The sequence below is a fragment of the Amphibalanus amphitrite genome, unplaced genomic scaffold (assembly GCF_019059575.1).
Source record: "Amphibalanus amphitrite isolate SeventyFive unplaced genomic scaffold, NRLGWU_Aamphi_draft 000150F_arrow, whole genome shotgun sequence".
In the NCBI taxonomy this organism is placed as follows: Eukaryota; Metazoa; Arthropoda; class Thecostraca; order Balanomorpha; family Balanidae; genus Amphibalanus; species Amphibalanus amphitrite.
The window spans coordinates 923,995-949,504 of NW_024881645.1; the positions used below are offsets into that span (position 1 = coordinate 923,995).

Consider the following 25,510-nt stretch of genomic DNA (forward strand, 5'->3'; position numbering starts at 1 on the left):
TGCGCACGTGCAGGGGTCGATTCCAGATCTCGAGAACGGCTGGACCGATTGCGCTCAAATTTGGTACGCGGTTAGGGACCGGTTAGTAGGGTGGGGTGCACAAGTCAGTTGGGACCCATTTTGCACGTGCGCACGTGCAGGGTGCCGCTTCCAGATCTCGAGATCGGCTGGGCCGATTGTGCTCAAATTTGGCACATCGCTAGAGACCGGTGAGTAGGGTGCCGTGCACAAGTCAGTTGGAGGTACCCCCTCGAAATTTCGTACGTGCAAGCCTCACCCTCTCGCTCGCTCCGTCAGTCGCCCCATAAGGCGTTATACTGGTAGTTAGTGGTATACTGTAGTGTGTAGTTTAAAGAAACTGCAGCTCCGCTTAGACATCCTGTCACCAGTTTTTTTCTGTGAGGGTATAGCATAAACGCTCGAATTTCATATCCATCCATGAAAATCCCTATCTGCCAAGGATTTCAGTGACTAAACTGAACCATTTTTGCGTTGTGTAGCCGAACTTTAAATAACGGCTTATTATCACTGCAATACTTCAGTGGCACATCCAAGTAATCTCGTCTACCGCACAAGCTGTATCGTATATAAACTAGAAAGTAACACGTGCATTGGTCTGATAAACAGCAATGTCCTTCAAGCGATTGCACTTGGAGCAAGGCTAATTCCAACTTTTGTTCTTCAAAAAGCGATGAGCCTGTCGATAATGTCAGTGATATATGGAAAAGTACTTTAGAATAGCTATGTAATTTTAAGATTCAAGTAAAATACATGGAACCATTGCACTCCTTTCACACTATATACCTACTGTTATCATTGGGGTATCTGGCATTCGATTGCTAAAAATGTAACTTTCTTGCATCAAAATATCATAAAATATCAGGGAACGATTACGCCAAAACAATCATGTTTACTGAAAAATAGCATTTATTGTCAAGTAGACGTGTTTTCTTGGCGAATTTGTCAATAATTACCTGGTAAATATCACACAAAACTCTGACGTTACCTAAGCCTTGTACAAATATAACAGCCAACAGCTAATCTTATTACTTTCGGTTGGTAATGTCTCAAAACTCAAACATAATTCCAGACATTCATGTCTTCACTGCGCCATCCTAGGCCATGTGGGGAATAAAATCCATATATGCCTATCACAAGAAACCGTTAAACATAAGCCATGTCACCTAGAACTGTATGCAATGTTATCAAACCTTCGTCTAAGACAAGGGAAATTAAATGCATTTGATTAACAAGAACTGGATGCATGTTCATGGCATGACTCATGTTTATCAATCTTACTTTGAATCCATATGAAAGCACTTATCATCCTCATTAAACAACTTACAACACTCAATGCGGATCAATCTTGAATTACAAAATGAGTCACACCAACCTCTTGCGGGACGGTTGTAGTTGTCTTTGTGTTTATGCCCGTGATTCACCAGCAGAAGGCCTCCAGATTTCGACACAATACATACCGATGACACTATCAATAAGCTCTACATACGTAAGTAGCTTCGACTCGAAGTGCAGTCGTGCACCGATAAGATAGCAGATCATGAGGCGCCAAGCTGTCTGGCGGGTGGCGACCACAAATATGTCAGGTGTACTTATCATTGGGGTATCGTGCAAAGATAATAGGATCAAAGGAAAATGTTGCAAAATTGATCAAAATAATGAGAGTATAAAGCTTTGAAAATTGAAATTTTATTATAGGTTATTAGTATTAATATGGTATAGGTAATAGTTTTAACAGAACATAATGAGCACGTAAGACATGTGATATTGATGAATACCATGAGGAGCAGCATTATACTTGATGTATAATGCCCTATCCTATTGACGCTAAAATATGCCGATAAGATCATTTTCAAGCATTGAGATTACTAAATAAGTAGGGTGTATGACACTGTAAATGACACATATTATTCAGTATCATGCATGAGTAACATGGCACCCAGCTGTCCTGATGCGATATCGTGACTCGTATTCTACATGAGACTCTGACGTTAATAGGGAAAACCACAGAGCTCTGAACTCGTCTTATACCTTCGTGCCCCCTCTCCCTGCATTGTCCCTATTGGTCGACATAGCAATGATAAAATGAACGTAACGTGAGTTGGTTGGTGTTCCAGTTTGCTTGCAAAGCGCAGGATTTAAGAAATGAGAGAAGTAAACGTCACCTACCGACAAATGTGAACGGTGTAATTCACTTGGTCCTATAACGTCAGTCGGTATGTATTCTCCATTCAGAGAGAGGCGTCATTCACGGCCGAAACCCCCATTCCATCACGAAGTTCAGCGGGAGGGCGGCGGGGCCAGACCTTATTCAGACGCTGGGAACCCTTGTTCGGACGGTGCGAGTTCCTGTCTGGGCTCAGAGTTACTGTCGCGGAGCCGTCTGGCCGTGCAAATACACGTCAGATACCCGTCTGCGGTGTTTGAGCAGCGATTGGGAGTGTTTGCGCTGCGTTAGGCGTGCCTTTCGCGGCCGGATCAGCGACATTAGAGCCTCCAGATTACGTATGCATTATGCTAATCGGTTGACAGTTGTGACGGGCTGCGCGACACTTCCCCACGGTGCTTCTGTGGCAGTAGCGGCAGCAGTAGCAGCAGCAGCAGCGGCAGCGGTGGCAGCGGCAGCGACAGCAGCGGGAGCAGTAACAGTACCGGTGGGCGGGGGCGATGACTTTTGGCGGTGGATGGCAGTGCAGCTGGGTGATGAAGTAATAATTTTCACACTTCTGACACTTGACACATTCTTCAAGAATATTCGAAAGATTTTGTAATTTACAAGAGAATCCTAATTTTGACTAACTTTGAGTCTGATCCTGCTCAGACATCGTCAGTCGAGCCTTGACGTGATTCCCGTCACGACTGTTCAGAGGTCATCCACAAAGGTTACACCCCGAGGTCAGAGCTCGGTCACGAACCGAGTCGTTCGCACGCGTTTTTGTGACGTGGGTTCCTTGCGGTGATGCATGTGCCTGCGACGGTGCACAAGGCGACATTTGAAACGCGGCCCCCACTGGTGACATTGGGCGTCACCGATAGTCTCAAAATTAGACCTTCCTAGCAATTAGACCAAGTGACACGATGCAGAATCATGGTTTGGACATATCAAATTGTGACACAAACTCGCTCTGACATATTACCCCATTTTTCGTACGAAGTTAATTGAAGTTAATTAGTTCGATCTAGCGCATCCAAAAACTGCGCGATCAGCAGCACATCGGTCCATCTCTCTCATTCCACCAGCTGGCCGCTGCCGACCGATCCTGTCCGACCGCGGACCGATCCGTTTGGACGGTATACCGGTCGGCGTGCGCCAGGGACCGCGGGAAACGCTGCCAGCACCGGCGCACGTGTCTTGCATCACTGCTCACTGCTCGGACTGGCTGCCCGCCGCGCCGGCTGCGGTGGGCTGGATGTTGGCAGACTAGAAAAATCGCTAAGGGCGAGTCCAAGAGGAGGATGGGTTAAAACATGAATGTGCGGGCTGACGGGTACATGCGTATCTCACGAACGGGCCAAACATACGTTCTGCATTACATTCCTTACAAATTGACGGCTGGGAGAGTCCACGTGTAAGGCGGATGGATCGCTTTGGGCCGGCGGGTGGACAAGGATTGCAGACAAGCCAGTCGAGGTCACGCCACAGAGCAGAACGAGAGCGCACAGGGTGCACACTAGACAGACAGTCGTGCAGGGCGGGCGGACATGAAGGGCGCACGCTCGTCCCCTGCACCGGTCAGTTGTGGGTCAAACGCCCCGCCCTATGGGCGGATCGCACAGGCACGCAGGCCACGTGCATGACGACTGTCCCGTCACGATCTGCAGCAGGGTGGACAGGTGACCCGTCACGTCGTGTGGCGTCACGTCACCGACCAGACACGTAGCGCCGCAACTGACACCTGGATGGCCACGTGCAACCGACACTGGAAGCCGGTAACTTGGGTGCGCTGTACAACAGCGCCCGATACGAAGTTCAGGCCTCCACGCGTCTGATTTTTGGCCGCAGCAGCTTACAGCATTCGTGCCGTGGCCCATGGAGTACGGAAAACTGAAGCATACTGCGTGACGGCGTCCATGAAGGGCGATTTTTTGTTGCAGGGAGGTGTTGTGCATGGCTACATGCTTTCCGTGAACTTGTCACTCAGCACTGCGACTTTGTAAGGTTGTGACAAGTTAGCTTGAGGAATGGAATGTCATTAGGGTGATGTTGACATGCCATAGTTTCCCTCATTAGGTAGCGAAAGTCTGAGCCCCGCTGGAATCCGCTGTACATTTCTGTGCCGGCTGTGTGTTTTATTGCAACTTATCGTGACAAGTTGGACGTCTGAATAGATAAATTACGATAATAACCGTAGTAACTAACAAGATAAAGCCGACTCCGGAATGAGACATGAGACGGCTGCTCCAGGATTAGAAACGTGTTTTTGATAACCAATGCCCTATCTGTATTCCTACGGCACGACTCGAGTCTATACATGATGTCGAACAATCATTTTCTCGCTCCAAAGGATGTTTGTTTATGCATCAATGCAGCTCTCTTGCAGGCGCAATGAAAAACGAACTATGCAATCTATTCGAAACAATGACCATGAATTCTTTGGCGTGACGTAGGCGAGGATGTCACCGACCTCTGTGTATTTGTAATGGTGATGACGGTGTGATAGTGGTAATGACGCTGAATTAAATAAAGGAAAGAAAACGTACAACCACAAAGAAGATTATTTAGACCCCATGACCTCACTTGGATTGTTACCGCGACACTACATTAAACTGCTTTGAAACCCTACTCCCCATTAACTCATCGTATCGTTCTCTTGACGTTTACCTTTACTTTTGATGGGCCGTCTGATAAGACGAACCTCTCCATTAACCCACATAACAAAAGGCACACCTCCAGCACCGTAACCCCAGAGTGACCCACGGGATCAGCTTACCAGCCAGCACATGACCCCTTGTCGACCCGGGGACGGGCCCAGACGGCTCGACCCCCACCCGACCCCTCGGACCGGTCATTAACCGGCTGGGAACGAGCTGGGACCGGCACGCGACAGTCCCACGCCTGACCTCGGTGATGACAGGGGCGACACGAAGTCTCCATCGCCGGGCCGCTCGGACACGGTACGAGTTTTCCGCTCGTCGCTGGAGGCTCAGCGGGCGAGTGAAGGGGCTCCAGGAGTGCGCCAGAGGCAGGGACGGGGACGGGGAGGGGCGGCTAGTTTGATAGCAGCAGGGCGGGTCCGGCGGGAGAGGAACTGCCTGCTCCGCTGATGAGCGGTGATGGACTCGAGGTCACCTGCGGACAGGCGCAGAGCGCTGGCCACCTGCCAGCGCAAGGTGTCGGGCGCAGCAGATAGCGCCAAGAACAGGTCATGAAGTCAAATTAGCACTCGACCTGGCTGCATGCTCATTGTCACGCCGTTCACATCTCGAGCAAACTGATCTCGAGCGGGCCCGAATGGTGGCAGCTGCTATGAATTGCCCGGTGAACGAGCACATGAATAAAACAAGAAGCGGATGGAAACAAGGTGACTGCAAGTCGTGACAGTGGCTGGCCATCAGAGAACATACATTTGCCATAATGTCGTAATTAGACATGGTAATGCTCAAAATCGCAACCACATTGGAAAACCCCATAAGTTCAAATTGCCATCCTCATTCCTGCATGCATAACCGGATATGTGCTCTGCAACAGAACCACATTGCTCGCCTACAGACCGCACGAGTCACAAGAGTCGATTCAAAACATATGTTCCACGACAGAAGAGCCACCTGGAGCGTTTCTGAGATGTATGAGCAGGCACGTGGACCCATTGGCACCTATCCAAACCGCTGCGGCACCTCGCGACTTGCACAGTTCCACTGGTTGCAGAAATGGACCTTTGGCAGCGACTCGGATGACTGGTGGTGGTGATGTCCCGCAGTTCTATCTAGGAGCACTGGCCCACCTGCTGCTGTGCTCAGTGCTCACTGCTGAGTGGAAGGTGAAGAGGTGAAGGCTGCGTAGTAAGCTAATCCTACCACGAGTTGATTGTTACAGGATAAGGTCTCTACATCACGCCGGACTTTGCTGATGCTGCTCCTCGCTCGAGTACAGAAGGGGTCAAGTGAGCTGAAGGCCGGAGCAAGGCCGAGCTATTGAAGTAGCAGGTATCAATTCCCTACGAAACGATCACGGGGTGACGAACATTTACGACTTAGGTGGGCCCTGTTGATTAGCAGACTCTCCAACAATGCACCTGAATCACTTACTGATATCTTCAGGTTACAGTCAACACAGATATGAGTCGAGAGCAGAGACTCGTTTCACTACCCTCGACCCGGCAGACAGCCTGGCTCCTCTGATTGTCCTGGGAGTCCTTGAGGGTAATGGTGGCTGTTATAGGCCACTCAACGTGCAGCTGCCGGCGCAGACACGCACGTCTCTATCTGATTTCATGAGCACTTGATTGTCCGCTTTGATAACCGTAATACTCACCGAGATAATAGCACCACAAAACTTTTGATAATTAGCATGTTGTATGCGAAAATACTTCTGTTGTTTACACCGACATCTAAACAATGAAATTTGTTTGGGACACAAATATGACTGGATGTGTTCATGCAATATGCATAAGTTTTCTCAAGCCTGCAGCATAATACAAGTATAGATCGATAATGCAGTAGTGTACCATCCCTGCTTCGTCTTCTGTCCGTTCAAAAACCACACGAACACAAATTCAAATATATCATATATGCATGATTCTGTAGTGATAGAAAGATTACTTGTAAATAACGTTTCAGAGACAGCAAGGATATTAATCCGAAATATGATGACGTTATCTTGTTTAATCGTGCTCTACGAAGAAAATAGTTGATCTTACATGTGCAAACAAGCATGTTGCGATATGGATAGGATGTTGTAAAGAGATTACATTCAATAATGGAATTTAAAGCCGCCATAAACCAAATAAAGACGCACTAGCCCAATCTTTCATTTTTAACGAAACAGGGACAACTATGTGTGCTAAGAAGAAACAACTTAACGGTTCACTACGGAAATTACGCTTCACACCACCAATTGTAATCATCTCAGTTAATAAAAGATTAAAGCTATTATAAAACAGACAGTCATATGAACACCACCATGGATCCGATCGACTCTGTCAGTTCGCGATGTTTTAGCGTCAAGCCGAAGCCAATGCACTTCAAGGCTCTCATTCCCAAGCACACATGACACAGCCCTTTTGTGTTGGCAGTGATGAGCCCACCGCTCGCACGGCAAACAATCGTCAGCGAACATCGTCCTTGGCGTCCTCGCGAGCTCCAACAATCGGCGAGCGGCCGGTGGCGGCGCGGCTGCCTTCCGCGTTCGACAGGCCAGTGTGCTGTCCATTTTTCACCACCTATTTAGCGGACACTGCAAACCAAAAACCTAATACCCTGTCATGCGATGCCAGTAGGGAATTTGAAAACGATGCCGACCGACGTGTTGGCTGGTGGGAGGACATGAAGCTAACAGGACAAACGCCTCCGATGGACGGCGATAGCGGCGGTCGGTGGGGCGGCAGAGATTTGCTGGCGAAGGTCGGATGCAGCGATGACAGGGCACCAGGTGGGTTGACGCCCCTCGGCACGGAGCGCGGTGCGGCGAGTGTCGTGACCAATTGCAGCTCATGTCAGTCACCGGCTACAAAACGAACCAGGAGCGGCTTTTCCTGCAGAGCGACGCTCACTTGAAATGACATCGCCGACGGCCTGCACGGAATGTTCAGCATGTGAGAGCGGAACCCGACGATTTGAATCTTTCAGGAAAATGTTTCCGCTGACTGAGTTTAACTGCTGGTTTCGGTGTGATTGGAATCTGCATTGGTATCGTCGCGGCATGTCTCGGACGTATCAAAAATCAGTGAGATAGCGCTGAAAGGGGTCGTGTGATGGTCGGAATCCACTGGATCAGCTAACAGGGCTCTGCATTGTGGGTGGTCGAGCCCATTGCGGCTACGGAACGCCGCACTCGGTCCGACGTATAGTTACAGTTTGGTAGTTTTTCACACACCAAAGTGAAAAACAGTAGTGTAACATTGATTACTTTGAAGATAATTACACCTCAGTTCCTGAAACCCAGAACAAAGGTTGTAATGATAATAGATGAGCATTTTTGAGTCATCGCGCGTCACATAATAAAGTGGATGCCCCTGTTGTACACTATCTTCTCACGGTTTGCCCACACCGTGGGAACGCAGAGATTTAAACGATTAAACGGTCACGAAAGGAGCTTGTATCAAAGTACTGCGTCCGCTAACACTTTGCAGTATGTGTGGGTATTTGCGAGCAGGATGCCAGATCAGGGTTTGCCTCTGCTTTTGTGAGGTGATCAGCGCCGCTGATCATTGATCAAAGTTCAGTCGCTCTCAAACCCAAGTGCCGCGACCGCACAGGGCTTTATTGTTATGGCTAATTAAAAATGACCCATGATCAAGTACCACTTGTTAACTCGAGTGGGTACGAGTCGTCATTAGCAAACGGTCTTCTGTATTTTGTGGTGTGCGAAGTTATCATTGTGCGTCAAGTGAATTAGTCAGCGAACTAAGCAATGAAAGCTCAGTAATCGCCTTCTCAATTCGAACTGATTCACACTAAATCAAGGTCATATTTGATTGGAAAGCTATAGTATACAAAGATGTCGCGTGAAGCTTCTACATGAAGCTTCTACGTGAAGCTTCTGTAGAACAGCCGTTTCCTAGCATTGGCGAACATCAAACATCTCGGACTTCATATCTTCGACCAGCTGCAATGTTTGTCGATTCAGGGAAGCGCCCAACGTGGCGAACCCTCCGCCCCGCGTCAGGCGTCAGTCCGGCTCAGCCTCGGCAGCCTTTGGCAGGCGTCGATCGGACGAGCGGTCTGCTTGTGGCAGCCGTCGATCACTCAGCGATTTTGGCCGATACTACCGGACGCGACCCGACGTGGGGCTCGTCGAACGGGTGGTCGTCTGAATGTCTGATCTCCTGGAGATCCTGTTACCGGACCCGATCTTGACTCAAATCTGATCGAGGTGGTGGTTATGTACGCGTAACCTGTTTCTAGTTTCTCCTAGACGGACATTTGGGCTGGAAGCGCTTCAGTCATTCATCGATGCATCAGGTCAGGTCATCGCTGAATTGCTTGCAGGTGCGGACGGTTAGTGAGTCATTTCTCCTGCGATTGGAGGAGTCTGAGCGAAAGCGTGACAAGTAAACACTGCGATGGTTTTATGCATGCGCCGCATCACCTGTGTCAAGCTATAGCAGCATTTTGCTTACGTTTAGCCAAAGATCGATGGAGGCAAACCTCTAGAAGTCACGAGCACATATCATAGCTCCTCCAGCTGAGGTCACTGTTGACGCGCCGTCACGAGCGTGCAATTTTATCCACAGCTGGAGGATAGATATCGCTCTTCGAAGCAACCCAGAGGCGTCGATGCTGAGTGGATGTCATGTTTTACAAAACACAGGTCATGTCGGGTGGATGCAACTCCTGCACGGGCATCCATGTGGAAAATGACAATCATAAGGTGTCGTTACGTGAAGCAGCTTCAAATGAAGTCATCGCCACGAGTCTGAAAGGTAAGTGGTAGGTATCGGCCGACGCAATTCAGGATAAGAAAAAAAAGTGTAGCCATTGAAAATGCAACTACAACTATTGAAAGGCACAAGATAGAAAACCGCAGGTAGCAGTCAGTTTTTATATTTGTCAAAATATCTTCGAATCCCCAGAGGAGATTTTGCGACATCCCAAACCATGGCATCAGTTTGTCTGCGCCGCCTTGAGCGAGCCGGACGCGGCACCCACTCGAACTGAAGAGGACGGCGGTGGGCATCCAGTGGACGGTGGGGACGGTGACGGTGCCGCCCGGGCTGTTTGTCGCCGTGACAGGACGGTCTTATATGTCACGGTGGATGGTGGGAAAAGACGGGATTGGGATAGTCCCCGGCGACTACAGTGCGAATCCTACAGTGCGTGGGTAAATCTGACAGAGCGGAGACATCTAAGTCATGACCTAGGCCAACATTTTCCCTGTTCGTGTTTATTTGAAGTTCTTAGCTTTGCTGGTATATTGTGTCAGTTGAAACACTTCATTTTTTTTTCTCTGTGGTTCGCTGTTCATGGACGTCTGGCCACGTCCGTATCAGTTTATTACCACCCCTGTTTTATCTCTCGATCGTTCGTCCGTCGCTTGTCCCCCATCCATACCTGTCTCTGTGCGTGTCCGGCACCGGTGTCTATTTCACTCGATCCGGTCCCGTGTCGCCGACAGATCGATTGATGTTCGCTGCAGTCGAGCTCCCGTCGGTCGGGTCTCACGGGTGTGTAGCGCAACGCTTGACACCGATAGGATCGCCTCCGATGGATGACGCTCGCTCCCACACACCGGAGACGCCCGCTAAATGCCAATTAACAGTATTTCACGCCGAGGCGAGATGTGATCGAGAGCGAGACCCAGGTGCGAGCTGTGACGCCGAACCTGTGAGAGAGTCGATACGTTCAGATCAGCTCGTCGCTAAGCTGGGTTGATGATGACATCACCTGACGCACTGACGTGAAATCTTGAAGAAAGACGCCCGTTCACCTTGGAAAGCAGACGCAACGACCTGCCGCTGGTTCAATCATGACTCAGGTTTGCGTTCAAATCCCGATGACATTTTTACCATGCCTATTCTGCCGAGCCCTACCTCCGTCGCATTCCTATCTAATCCGCGGCAACAAACACGCCCGCACGCCGAATCTCCCGATACGAAATCTCCCTCCCCGAACCACAAACGGAGCGGCCGCGTCAAAACCGCAGCCGAATCTGCGCATTCCCAGAGCGATGATTGGAATGTGTGTCGTGGGGTCGTGCCACCATTCCACGCGACGATTTCGGAGCCGACGCGACGGCGTCGACAGCTGACGACGGCGACGACGACTGCGGCAGCGATAGCAGAAATGGTGACCCGGTGTTTGAGGTCGTGTTCGCTACAGCTTGTCCTCATTCTATCTTCCTCTGCACGTCGCCGCCGGGAGGCAGAGCCAGGGAAGGAACAGCGTCACCATATAGGTCGGGGAGCCACTCCGGTAACGAGTCCCCGGGCGAGGCCGATACCAAGATGGACGAGGAACTGTCGCAGAGAGTGCTGTCGATGGTCCTCAGATGGCGGCGCCGGAGATGGTTTGCGCAGGAGATTGGAACAGAAAGGACGTTTTCTGTCGATATGGAGCTACAGAGATTCGCGTCGCCAAATGTGACACAAAAAGAAGAGAGTGTTTGGGCGGAGTCTGAACCGCTCCTGTTACATAAGCTGTTCCTAATATGCATTACCGAATTAGCTAATCAAGAACTAATAGCTAACTGGTCTTGAATATTTGGACTTATATCAAAGGTAAAGCATCTGCAGATTGGCATGCAACATCATTCAGTATTTTATTTCTGCTAAATTTTCATTTTTCATCGCTGGAAAATGCATACTTGCACAGAGAAGAATTCATAATATCAATACATAATTTCGATAAACTAACGAAAAATTAACCAAAACACCTTACGCCTAATCAGCAAATACAGCGATTGATGTCTATGAAGCTCCAATCAGCACCACCGGGACTGTTCGGTCTGCATCCCTGCCAGGCGAGACAGGATGTCGCCTCAGAACCTGTCTCGTCACCGGGGATCGGGTGACGGCGGCAGCGCCTCGCTGACTGCCGGGCCTCCTCTGCGCCTGACACGGGGATTACTCGACCGCTACCGTTTGCGCCTCCAGCTGCGCCGCCAAGATCCGCCGGACCGGCGCGGGCGGGCCGGACCGGTCGGAGGCCGGCACTCCGTGGGGGAGCTCTGTCCATCATCTTGATTATCAGGACGGCATCTGACCGCACGTGCGCCGTGCCCTGCGGCAGGCCCAAAAACTGACCCAGCTTTGGCTGTCGTGTGCGTGAGGCGCCGCCGGGGATCCACTTTCCGCACCACCACCGCCATTGTCATGGGAAGCGGCGAGGAAGTGGCTGGTGGAGAGACGGTGAACAATCACAATTGCAATCAGTTGATCGCTTGGTGGCGACGTCAGTTTTTCCCGGCGCAGAGAGCAGTCTCCGGAGTGGGAAAGGGTGATGCCACTGGAGATGAGCAGCAGAGCTGTAGAGAACAGACAGAACGATGCGGCGAATCCGACGTCATGGGCCGTCCAGACACCATTTGACAGCATCATGGCGCGAGGGAGAGTCAATCGCCGGCGAATTGGTCACTGATGGGTGAAGCTGGCTGACAGGGACACTTGCGTTGCCTTGCCTCGTTGGCAGTGAAGACGGATGGACAGAGATGCCCAGAGACGGACGTAGACACAGACAAACAAACACAGTCAGAGACTGATGTCGACAGACAGACAGACAGACAGACAGTCAGACAGACAGACAGACAGTCAGACATAGACAGATTTTTACAAACAGGCTAAAGTCAAAATCTGGACAAAGTCACGCCGATAGACCGATGGGAAAAAATAAGATTTGACTTATTATTATTATTATTATTATTACTATTATTATATCGTTTATTCCACTAACCACGATCATCGGGTGGGCTTAATCACTTAAGCCCACTTAAGCCCGGGTGGACTTAATCATGCAGCTGTTGGAATCGACACAACTATACCACCTTTCGGATGCAAATATAGCCTTACAGCGATTAGATTTGTCACAAATAGTGTTTACGAGGAAGCAGACTGTAGTTTCGCGAAGTGCGACAGCGACAATCGACATACATTCAGAGCGAAAACGGCCCGCTACAGCCTGAAGGCTCTTAGAAGGGCTGTCTTTGGAAATGGTGGGTCGGCGCCAGCTGAAAACGAGAAGACCGCGACCATAAATGATGAACAGTCTCTCAATGACGAATGATATTGGGTTGTAACTGAGAATTTCCGTTTCTCGAACACGGGATAAAATAAGAAAGCGTTTCAGGCATCTGAACCTATAAAAGCTTGTGAACAATCCTTTGTTTGCTTTCAAATGTCGAACGGCCCGAGAACCTATTTCTGGCCACCCGACATGAAAAGGCCAAAAAGCTGGCGCGGCCAGTGAACCTGATCAATCTCGTTTCTATAATTAGCGCTGGCAGCGGGGCCGATTCGATAATTGGAGTTGGAGCGGCGGCGGTCCACACGTCGCCGCGCTATGACAGACCGAAGATACGAGCGACGGACGCAGCCAAGCTGAGCGAACTGAACTGGCCCCACTGAGCGGGGATATTGGCTTTGGTGCAGTGCATTTTTTTTTTTTTTGGCAGAGTTTGGCTGCGATGAGTTTCTGAACTGAGTTCGCCTTGCATGGTTTACTAATATAAAATGCTTTAGAGCTGAATGAGATGAGCTCAGTTGAACATATCATTCATCACAGCTCCAGACGGCAATCGCTCGATTGTTGCTCTACAGTCATCTCGACTGTCCCTCTACAATCGACCTATCTTACTTTCTACAGTCACCCGACTGTCGCTCAGCCCACCACACTGTCGCCTACTGTGGACTGTTGCTCTAACTATAGTTGCCCAGACTGTCGCCTACGGTCGACTGTCGCTGCTCCACAGTCGCCGACTGTCAGTGCGCTGACGGCTGTCACCCGGTCCACCGATAAAGCCCTTCAGCTCCAACGCTACACGTCAATAATCACCATTTTTGTTTTCACGCAAAAACTGCACCAGCTCGCTCACTGTGGGTTCAGGTTTTATGTTCAGTTTTCAATGTTCGGCCCCAACGTTTAGCGTTTTGTTCGTGTCTCTGGCGCATTCTCAACTCTGGAGGCCAACTCTGAATTGTTGAGTTGGCCTCCTAGGTATACCCGTGTCGTCTGCAGTGTGTGCTTAATACTCGGAGTTTGTTGGCTGGTCATGGTTTGATTCCTAGAGATGGAATACCCCACACCTGTTCCAGGCAAACAACTGAACCTTTCCAGACGTGAGGCCATTCAACCACAGATGAAACGAGCCTCAGTGGCTGCCTTTGCAGTCGATGCTTGTACGAGAGGGAATGTCTCAAGGATGAAACTGCCATAACAAGCAATTTCATCTCGCAATGAGACACACTTTATAATGCACCATGTTTGGTCACCGCTGGTCAGCAGTCGGAAGTCGTTTATGTAGGAATGTGTTGCGAAACTTCGTTACAGGCTGTGAAGATTTCATCAGACTCAATTGCATTACTGTTTGGAAACAATGCCCGTTCTTTTCTAACGCCCCGACACGAAATTGAGTTGTCCTGTCATGAGCAATCAACTCATGCAAAATAGTCAACCGCGAGAGCCCCAAAACAGGCACCAGAAATCACTCGGTTATTAATCAAACAATAAACATCGGCTCGAACGAGCATTGACAAGACCATATTTTGCTGCCTGCATGCAAGATGGCCATCAATACAGGGCTTCTGTGCAAAAGGCAGCCGCTCCGATCGGGCCGATTTTCACGAAGGCTTTGCTGCGGCGTTCTTGGCCGCATGACTCACTGAATCCCATTTTAGCGTGACGGGATTTTGGTAGCTGCCTGCACCCGAGATCACAGGCAGTTAATTTGGCTCAGCTCGGCCCATCACGGCCTTGCAACAAACAACAACGCCTGGCGGCCAGATCAAGCAGAAGGCAGACGTCAGGTGTCTGTGTCTGTCGCAACCAAGTGCTCTCTCTCAAAGTGATTACTATCGGATTCCCAGACTGAAGATTTTGGTAGCATCGCCATCTCTGTGAACCCTCAAAGGCTTCCAACCTGAAAAGAACAGTAACACCCCAACCCAAACCGAATACGACAGCTCATCAACACGCCTGAGCGCCTCCAACAACGCTCCATCCCGCGTACTATCGACTAGTTCACACTCATATTTCCCCAGCGATCTTATTAGAATGACGGCGGCGGCCCGTGTCTGGCGCGGAGCCGTCCCCGGGGAGTGTCTCTCGGCTGACTGCACTGCGGGCTCGTTGCCCGGTAATGAATCCGAGCTGGTGTCTCCCAGGAGACAGGTCGGTGGTGCCATCGGCCCGGCCAGCCCCGACGCCGGGCCACGTCACACTTTACGGCCTATTGGCGGCGCGGTGAGATGGCATCGGATGGTACGGCCGGTCGCCGGGTCTCTGGGAGCTGCATCAGGCTGCACGACACATAACCGCACAGCATGCAGCACACAACACAGAACAGCACCATATGTACAACGTCCCACGACACAAAATAGCCCAGCAATCACACAACACTATAAGTGTGGAGCTATCAACAGTACCAAATCAAGCCAAACTATAAAGAAGGTTGTGCTTCAGCACACGAAAGAGCTCACGCGCATCACATGGACATGCCAAATTAGTTGCTCTTCTCTATCCACAGTGCCACAAGATTCCCTAACACACTGCGTATGCCCGGAGGAGCGCCGTGAACCTTTCGTCACCCCATCAGCGGCGCCATGCCGCGGGTCCACAGCTGTGCACAGGTGCGGAACGCGATAAATTCTCCGTCCGCAGAGATTTGTCAGTTCCGAGGCACCCCGCTGTGCGGACAGCGAGGTGAGTTCGCTATAGCCAAACTGCTGCGGGTGATGGCACTGCACAAGTAGATGTGATGACTGCATAAGCAGAAGACTGTTGCTCATGGATATTTGTCATGATATTTTTGTATGTATACTTTGATGCACAATTGCATATCATGCAGTATTTCCGTCCTCGTTTCTGTTTAGCACAGTGATCAAGGTATTTTCATACCGAAATATCCTGCAATAAAACAGGGAAATTTTGAACTTTTGTCTATAACAGAAGAATACACCTAGAACTGCAGCAGTGATAAACAAATGGAGCCTTTCATTACAACCATGCACATTGCACAACCAACTAAGGCCTGGCCGCTGGCGCGAAGTCTGCCTCTCGTGGCACACCTGACCACTTCCATCCGTCCCCCGCCATTCAGTGTGCGTGTGCGTGTGCGCGGGCCCGCACCGGCCCGCCCGTGTCCCTGCACAGCGCCGCACGATGCCACTGCACCCGTGCATATCGCAGGCGACGATATCTTGTCCATAATATTTACGGCAACGTCGCTCACACACGCACGGGAAGTGAGAATCGGGAACGGAACGCGCCAGGCGGCCCGGTTCGCGGACCGGAGCGCCTAACGAGCGAGGACACACCCGGAGATTTGGTTTTTCGTCTGAATTATCTCGGAGATGTCCGCGTTGGTACCTAACGGTAATGATGTTCTTGTTAGTTCCGTCCAGTGCGGTGACGAACTTAATCTTAGGTTTACACTAGAGTGACGAATATTTGTCATTTAGAAACAGGATACAGATGTGAGAGGGAAAGCGGATGAGAGCCAACCGAATGAATGCGTTTTAGCAGTTTTAGCTTTTATGTTTGTGCTAATTTGTACACGATTGATACCTAATCGTTAGGCATAATGAAGTAAAAAAGGCACTAAATTTCAGACACTCTTTAAGTATTTACAATCACTTAGCCTATTGTTCCAGTCACCTCTCTGATGTGGCTCCGGACCGAACCCCTTCTGGGCTAAAGTTTGCCACTGTTTTAGAAGTCTCCCTTAGTGGCGTTATTGGGTTGGGCGGAGCGGGTATGAAGCAGCGCTGAGGGCTCTCCCGCTCGGGGTGTTGATGGGTGCGACCGGTGGCTTCCGTCCTGCACCGCAGAGGCCCGCTTTCATGTGTCTAATTGAATGCCCCACACGACCATGTTTGTCTAATCATAACGTAATTATCGTAACGAGTTTAAATGCTTTGTTGCGGCTCAAATTACGTCGTTTTCAATGTTGTGAAATTCACATCACGTCCTGTCAACATTAAGCGCGCTCCTAAATCTGTCGTGAGCGGTCGAGTTGGCCGGTTGTTTTTAGCGGCTCTATCGCGCTTCGCCTGCTGCATATGAAGTGCAAATTGCAATATTGCATGCATCCTGGCTCAGTGAGAGAGTGTGCAGAGGAGACGCCTGCGTCCCGCGGCACCGATGATAAATCTGAAGAGACACCTGGGCCGTCCCTGCGCGGCGGGCGGCCGGACCCAGCGGAACAGTCGGCCGTCACAGTGCAGGCCTGTGTGATCGGCGCCGGCTGGCCGGAGGTGTCGGCGCCCCGTGCACGACGGCCCTGCACCTTGTGCACACGGAGGGAGCGTTGTTTGCCCACACGGCCACTTCACGTCTGTGTCGGTCGCCGCCGACGCGGAGAGTCCGATGTAGGTACTCGGTACAGCTCAGTTTGTCCACAACCCGGCGCTGTAGGTGGCCATGGAAGGGAGATAGGACTCTGCAGTCTTCGGAGCATGGTGCGCCGAGGCGTCATAAATGAACAACATGGGAATTTTGATTGCAATTTACTTCGGATACAATCTAAGTGCCTCACGAAGACAATGCATTTCAATGGTAATTGTGGGAATAAGCGCGCCTGTTTAAATGTTTCTGATATTAAAACTGTCGTTCTTGGCAGGTGTTGTAGCCATTTAGCTGACAACTTCCGTGTAATAAATTTCGTCAAGGAAGCATGTGTTATTTAAGTTAGCTGAGTACACACTTTCTTTTATCACGACACCCACCACCTCTCCTATCCCACATAACTCAACCATTTCTGTTATCTCTTACCCTCATTTTACCGCCCCACTCCTACTCATCCCGGCCTCCCACCTCCCCCTCCCTCCCGACCCGGCGACAGCGGTACTCACAGTCGGGTGGCTCCATAGGGCAGGTTCCGCGGCACTCGGACCAACTTCCTGTGACTGCAGTCGATCACAGAGCCCTGACACGAACACTCGGGCGGACAACCGTTCAGTACGTGCGCCTGGAGCGCCAGCCACAGCAGAAACACGACGCACTGCGCCCAGCGCTGGCGACGCGCCGACATCGTTCGGGGATGTCCGGGAGCGGCGATCACATGCCCCGCTGGCCGGCCAGCGGACAATTTGACCTCACCCGCGCCGCCCCGGGCGCGACCTGGCACAGGTCACCGCTCGCGAGGAACGGAGATCTCAAACTCCGCAACAGTCGTGGTCTCCGACTCCGCCGGTCAGGTCAGGTTTCTCGCCACGACGGAGCGTTCCGCGTTCTCACTCGTTGTTCGAAACGTCAGCTCAGGAGCGCGAATCGCCTCCGTCGTAACAGTGCTGCAATTCGGCACTACCCACTACTCTCCTCCCGGCACTCGCGTGCTAAAACTACTCCCCTCCACTCCACTCGCCTCGACTCAATTCGGCGGCCCGTCCCGCGGCTGCTCCTCACACGGCACTCGGCGAGCGACTGACGGCCGCCACTAGGTGGCAGAGCGGCACACCGCCGCGCCGCCGCCGCGCCGCCGGCACCTACACCAGCCAGCCGGCGGGACGGCCGGTGGGCTCTCATTGAGGCACGCCGCGCCGATACCGTCGAATTGGCTGGCTTCCTGTGCCGCGCAGTCGGAATGGACCGATGTCCGACTCATCCGACCGCTCGCGCTGACTATGGCACGGAATAGCACATGGAGTAACACGGAATGCCATGAAAGAGCAAAGCATGCATCAAAATAAAACGGCACGGGTATGTAAATGCGCGAAGGGCAAACGGCTACAACACGGAAACAATTCGCCTGGGATGGGTTCGATGCGGCATCATCGCGAGCTTTAACCTTCTGTGGCAATACTGATATACTGGAAGATGGCACGATAAGTATGTCGCAATGGCACAAGTTGAACCGAACGATACTGCGGCCGAGAATAAGACAACATGCAAGGTCTATGAACCTGAGCACTGCTACGTATGGCCAGCAGTGCTTAGTCTGGTAAGGCTAGAACAAATTGGCTTTGAATCGGACGAATGTAGCGTTGGCGTTGACGCTTCAACGACACGTTGCGATTGTGATAGAGGCACTGTAGAGGCGATGACAGAAGTGGTGACAGACCTGCTACCAAACGGTTGTTGGAAAATGGAAAGCCGCTTAATTGCGGCAGCTTGTCATCTTAGCTGGACGATGCTATCTGTTGACGACTAGCCGACCAAATCGGACTGGAACGCTTAACGGATTACGCAAATGGGCTCCAGCCGAGACGAGAGACCGTCTACGTTATCCCGATTTCGTCTCGTATTACCATTACATCGTATTGAGTCGGTAGCTACTCCGTCACTGTCGGCAGGAGGTGTCGTCTGGAAATTTCGTCATCTAGAGTGTATGCGACCCTTGCAGTGACCCCCGTGTTGCATGTGACCTCTAACACTGGCAAAGAGAGAGAGAGGGAATTTCAAATGCCAGCGCATGGACAAGCCAAGTGACCAACAGCAGCTGCAGCGTATTGTTTTATGTCTTCGAGAACACGGAACCACGTCCAAACAATGGGGCTTTCGTTGTAAGAATATATATACTTTGTCGTCTTACAAGCTGCAAATTTGTGTATGGATAATAAGCAGAGAATACTTACGTCAGCTCTTACCGCAAATGCGGTAAACAACGCTTAGCGTATGTCCTTTCTAAGCCGCATCACATTTCGCAAGTCGCGTTTCATTCATCTAAGAAGGTTATTGCTTGTATATTTCAAATATGAAGTCATTTTTGCAAGCTTATGGCTATTGATCAAAGGTGACGTATTGTACTGTAGGGGAGAGTGGGGCAAAGCGGCCACCCGGGGCAAAGCGGCCATCCATCGTTTTAGCCCTCCACAGCTGGCGTCAGTTCCAATTTATGATTTCCAATTATACTTCTCTTTGCGGTCGTTCGAATGAGCCAGACCGGGGTTTCAGGCCCATCGCCATTGTTCTGTGAAACACGGAAAAGCATTTCTTGCCAGGTTACCAATTATGTTTACAATTTTTAAATGTTATTTTATTCTATAACCGTTTGGAATTTTTATAAGCGTTTTTGTCCATGCATTGCGTGGTTATCGTACATGCCTTCTACCAATTTTAATGCTTTTTACCCCACTAATAGCTGAGCTGGAATATTTTTGTCTCGGACGGTATGCGCGGGGCAAAGCGGCCGGGGCAAAGTGGCCAGCCCCCAATTGGCCATAAGTTGTTTCCATCTGGATAAAAACATTATTTATATTCAAATGTGTCGTCATGCATTCATCTTGGCCACTTTTCGGTTACATGAGTTACCAAATTATGCAATTAAATGTTTTTCCAAGAAAATTCTTTCTTTGTTTAGCAATAGGTGGGAAGATAACAAAGTAAACATCCATCTTCCCTTAAACCTTGTCACCATCAAATACCCTAGTCGTGCATGAGGCAACTATTCTGTTTCTCATATCGGGACTTGAGAAGTCGCCAGTGGCCGCTTTGCCTCAGGGATGGGGCAAAGTGGCCAATATGCTATAGGTTTAAAGTTTTGTCAATATCTCCCATATGTGAACGCCTTTGGAAATGAAACGCAGTTGGAATAAAAGACAATTTAATAGGGATCACATTGGTATAGAAAGAATCTTTCCAAGTTTAAAATTCAAGCGTCGGCATCGTTACAAACGTTAGGGTGGCCGCTTTGCCCCACTCTCCCCTACCTAGCAGTGCCCACTGCACTGTTTACCGTCCTCGGCCCGCGGCACAGTCACATTCAGTGCTCTGTTTCTCTGTCGACCCCTCACAGTCCCCAGTTCCGTCCCGCCGCGCCCACCGCACGCTCCTAGCGCTTCGCCCAGTCCCATTCATCGTCCCACACACGGCTCTGAGCCGGCTCAACTCATTGAGCCGTCCCTCAGGGCAGCCCCGGCTCACTGAGCCGCCCGGCGGACCGGCCACGCCGTCCGCCCCTGTTTGGAGAGCGGCCTGTCTCACGCTCACAGGCTGCCTTCATTATGCCACCCCTAACATCGTGATCAATTAGCAATCAGATCGTGCAACGGTAAAAAGCTGCCTTAGTTATAGCAGTTGGTGCGTGCACGGTGATGACGGAGACGGAGACGGAGACGGAGACGGAGACGGAGACGGAGGCAGAGACGGAGACGGAGACGGAGACGGAGACGGAGACGGAGACGGACACGGACACGGACACAGACACAGACACGGACACGGACACGGAGACAGAGACGGAGACGGAGACGGAGACGGAGGAGACTGATGCAGAGACAGAGACAGAGTCAGAAACAAAGAGGAGACGGTGACGGTCACGGGATATTGACAGCGGGGTACCGTCTAACCTTTAGCCCTAGAACGCCTAGGGGGGGGGGTTGTATCAACCCCCCCCCCTGAGGTTTTTTCGAAGTGCACGCTAAACGGCTTGTCGTAGCGGGCTGAAATTTTCAATACCCTCTGGGGCAACCTTTGCGCATCTTTTGCCGAAAAAAAATTGATCGGGTCATGTCAGGTCACGGAGTTATGACGTCATAAAGGGAACAACCTCCGGCCAGATTTACGCTAAATTGGAGATTGCTTCACATTGGTATAAATGCCGACTGACCTGACACACTGATGGATTGTTTTAGAACCATAACTGGCTGATTTGACATTGGCACAATGTCCGTTGACCTTTTCAAGGTTACTAAAGGTCAAGGTCAGGTCAGTGACCTCGGTTGACCTGTAATGACTTCTTGCACTTGTATGCCTTTTCGGGGTATTTTGATGCCCTGAATTCGAATTTGCTATCCATTTCAGGCATCGTCGGTTGTTTCTTGTAGTTCATTTTGGGTCAGGGTCAGGTCAGTGACGTCACACGCCTGACGTGACCCAATGCACAAATGACCTTGCAGACTTCCGATGCTCCCAACGCATCATTTTTAGAGTTATGACATCGAAATACGCACCAAACGATAGAGAATTGATCAAGGATCACGATAGTGAAGGTTTCAAGTCGATATCTCTTACCGTTTTGCCGCAATCGGCGCGGAAATCTGAAAAAGTTAGATTTTTCCGAAAATTTGACCTTTGACCGGTCATAAGTAGGTCAAATGTTGACCTAGGACCAAAAAATATGCCACCAATCGCGAGATCTCGTTGAGAGCAATCCGTTGTTTTTTTCCGCTAAGCTCTACGACCTTCCGTTTCGAAACGCCAGGGGGGGTCGTAACAACCCCCCCCCCCCCCCTGGTCGTTCGTGTTATGAGAAATGGCCTGGTCGTGCGAGGGTTAGGATAGGATGGATGAAAGCCGAGACAGCTGCGGCCACCATTTGAGGTTAGTCCGGATGATACCAGACGGCTGGATGAAGTGGTAGCAAGGTTCTGCGGTCGTGTTCACCTCCGGGGCTCAGTGACCGAGCAGGCTCGCTGATGGCAATAAGATGGTGTTGTGGTAGTGTTTGAGGCCTGCATTTTCTTTCGGCTGCCTTTGGAAAGTAATGTGCTTACCATCGGTGGCGGTGTTGCAGCCATGTTGACTGCTGGGTAAGCCCTCGGCGACAGAAGCAATAGGTCATCGTTGTTCATCAACGCTAGACTGAGATAATCTTGGATGGCTTCTAGTTTTGTCGTCTTTCGAGCACAGCTTTCTAAATATGTAGGTATTTGTCCTCCCGACCCGACAACAAGGTGAAAACATTATTGTGACGACTTTTCATTTAGACAATATCGCTGAAACTCTTGGCACCATGACAATTTTTATTTTTCTTAGATCAGATCGCTCAGTGTCAAGAGCAGTTCTTTGATCGCCCCCCCCCCCCCCAACTGACGTCAGAATGCCTCTCAGAAACTGTCTGACTCAGTTTGTAAGCCCGTTCGTCACTTCAGAGGCGTGCCGACTCTAAGCAGTCTCTCTTCGCCCAGGCGTCTGAGTGACAGCCGGCTCTAAATTCGCCGCCCGACAGGTCCGCTAACCGGCCGTCAAATGGGCCCACAAATCAACACGTGTGCGCGGGTGGGGGTAAGTACGCCACGAGGCGTCGCAGTTCTTACCAAAAGGGCTCTGACCGCGGATATACACGGTGCCGGATCAACGGACCAGTCTGGCGTGATAGATGGTGTCATCCATGGAACACACTCGCCTCACTCCGCGAGTCCGAGGTCTTAAAAAGAAAATAGGTGAGCAGAGGAAAATGAGAAGGTGAGAGGTAGGAGGCCAGGTGTTAGGAGGTCAAAAATAAGAAGCTAGGTGAGCAAAATATATTTCCAAGATGGTGTGTATGCCTGCAAGAATATATGCATATGGCTTGTAAATTACCCGCAAGTCCATTTCGATGAAGCGATTTCCGGATAATTCCTTCAATCTTTTTAGCCCACATTTCCGAAGGCACCCGCGTCTAGGCTGTGCAGGCGGTGCTGAAGTGCATCGGTAGACAGTTGGCAGGAGCGCTGAGTGCTTCCAGGATTAAGGTATTAATCTGTTGCGCTGACATCGGCAGTTGAGTGAGGAATTTTTAGCCGCTGACGTATGGAGTGAAACTGATGGGCGACGTTTGGGTGTCACAAGGGAACTGACACGTGGTTATCATTGCAGGAACCCCGCCAAGATGTGTTTTTCGCATAATCCAATTGGAGAGTGAGTGTCGGCAAGGAATTGGCTTTGGCTCACGAGCTGGTCTAGAGACAAGGAATAACGCTGGCCAAGTGATGGATCTGATAAAAGAAGTGCTGAGTCAAAGTTGGCTGGGGAGTCGGCCTTTCGCTTCAGATAAGCAAAAGCAAACACGATGCTGCCTGCCGTCTTTGCAGACCATCTGACCCTTATGCTCTCTCAGTGCTTCAGCTCTGTTCCATGAAATTCTATGCGATGCCCGCAGAAAGCACCGCAATAATTTCATGCAAAACAAAGGGCGGCAGCACAAAGACTTTCATTGATTGGATTTCAGTTTATGATTACTACCAATACATCATGCACCATCCTTTCTGTAGCCGATAAAGAAAGATAGTCTCCCATTTGTTGCGGCCGGAGCAGTCGATATAGATAAAGGCTGGCATAGATCCACCAATGACGTAAGGTGATTCATTTGTGGCGCACGCCGTTTGTCTCGCAGTAGAGCGCCGCACGAAGCGCGTGCCGGTCCGTGCAGCTCACTCGGGGACGGCGCACCGCACGCCCAATATGTCCGGCGCAATGCCGTGCAATAAATTTGCAACAGTGTGCACGTCGACGACTTCTCATTCATCATGGCGTCTTCTCATTCCGAGCGGTCGCTTCCGCCACCTCGATCAGGCAGACACTTCTCTCAACTGAGGAGTCAGGGGTCGTGACCAGAGGGCTCTAGCAGGCAATCGGTGAAGGAAGTGGCTATACGGTCATATATACCTACGAAGCCAATGACAAATGGTCAATGAACAAACAAACACGCACCTACCTTGGAAAGCGCACCCGGTCTGAAAAAGATAAGCATAACAATTAACAAATTTGGGGTACTGGACATCGAATATTATAATTTTGAGCTTAGTTATGCTTTTATATCACAAATTTATGTGACTGACACGCGTACAGACACACAGAGAGAGAGAGAGAGAGAGAGAGAGAGAGAGAGAGAGAGAGAGAGAGGGGGGAGAGAGACGATAGCGAGAGCAGGCCAGAGCAGAGGACAGCGCCGGGGATATTGCTGGCTGAAGAGCCGCTCGGTGGGCTGTATTACACCGTCCAGAAGTGGCCCTCGTCAGACAGAGCCTCCCGGAGTCGGCCTATATCCCACTTTGTCGGGGCTCAGCCGGGCTGTGTGAGCAGCCGCCGTGGGTGGAGGTGGTATATTCAGTAAGTGCGCAAAGCTCCAAATGTCCGAAATTGCGCCATATGAAACCTATGCATATGGGAAATTATTTTTATCTCGGCATATGTCTGAATATTTATGTTGGCATGCGTATTTATGTCAATCTGCAAGCGTTGCAAATATTTTGCGCGCATTGCTCATGGTTCGAGTGAGGAGATTGTCTTGAGTGATGTCACATTGAGAATACACTGAATGAAAGACGGCATGTTCAATTCAGTAGTCATTTAATCAAGTAACGCACCACATGGGCCCTAAGACATGCGTGTCCTGTTTTCTTCCAATGCCAATGGGCTCAGGGAATCAGTTATGGAGGAAAGGGGAGTCGGTCACCCCTCAGCCTTGCTAACGAGTGCCCCGAGTCTTCGCTCTCCGTCACGGCTCAATTATGGCGCAGTGTCGCGCCGGCTAATTGCCGCCGTGTGCCGATCTCTGGTGCGCCATTACCGTCTCACGTGCGCCGGGTAAGTCGTTCAGCGAGCTCTATCGACAGGTGGGCCCATGGAGCACGGTGTCGTGGCCCATTGGTATAAGGCGAGATGGTCTCTGGATCGATCTAGGCAAAGGAGTGGCCATGTGGTTTTGAGCGTCAAGGGAGGCAGTGAACACAAAGCAGCTGCTTAGGTGTGGATGATTCTTCATGGCTCCATACATATAGGAAATTATGTCGGTTCCCTTACCAGCTACTTGACGGGGCCACCAAATTCCTACGAGACGATAACATTAAAAAGATTCAAGATAATGTTTATCGGTCAAAGAAATTCGCGTTCACGGGATCACGACTCGGGCAAAAGATGCATCCATAAAAGCGTGTTGCCTCATAAAATTTGCTCCAACTCAGTGTCGTGTAGTCTGTGTCAGATGGTGTCATGTTCTCGGTGTCAGTTTTCGGCTCATGTCACACCACCGTGTCAGCTTTCGGGG

General features: G+C 50.5%; 1 protein-coding gene across 1 annotated transcript in view; it reads right to left on the reverse strand.

The window, feature by feature from the left end:
• LOC122382901 (protein slit-like) overlaps nt 1–18,319 on the reverse strand; it is a 90,490-nt gene extending 72,171 nt beyond the window's left edge. Inside the window, exon 1 of the mRNA XM_043368810.1 lies at nt 17,679–18,319. Within this exon, the coding sequence (XP_043224745.1) occupies nt 17,679–17,857 (179 nt within the window). The 5' untranslated portion in view covers nt 17,858–18,319. The remainder of the gene's footprint in view (nt 1–17,678) is intronic.
• Between the last annotated feature and the right edge of the window lie 7,191 nt (nt 18,320–25,510).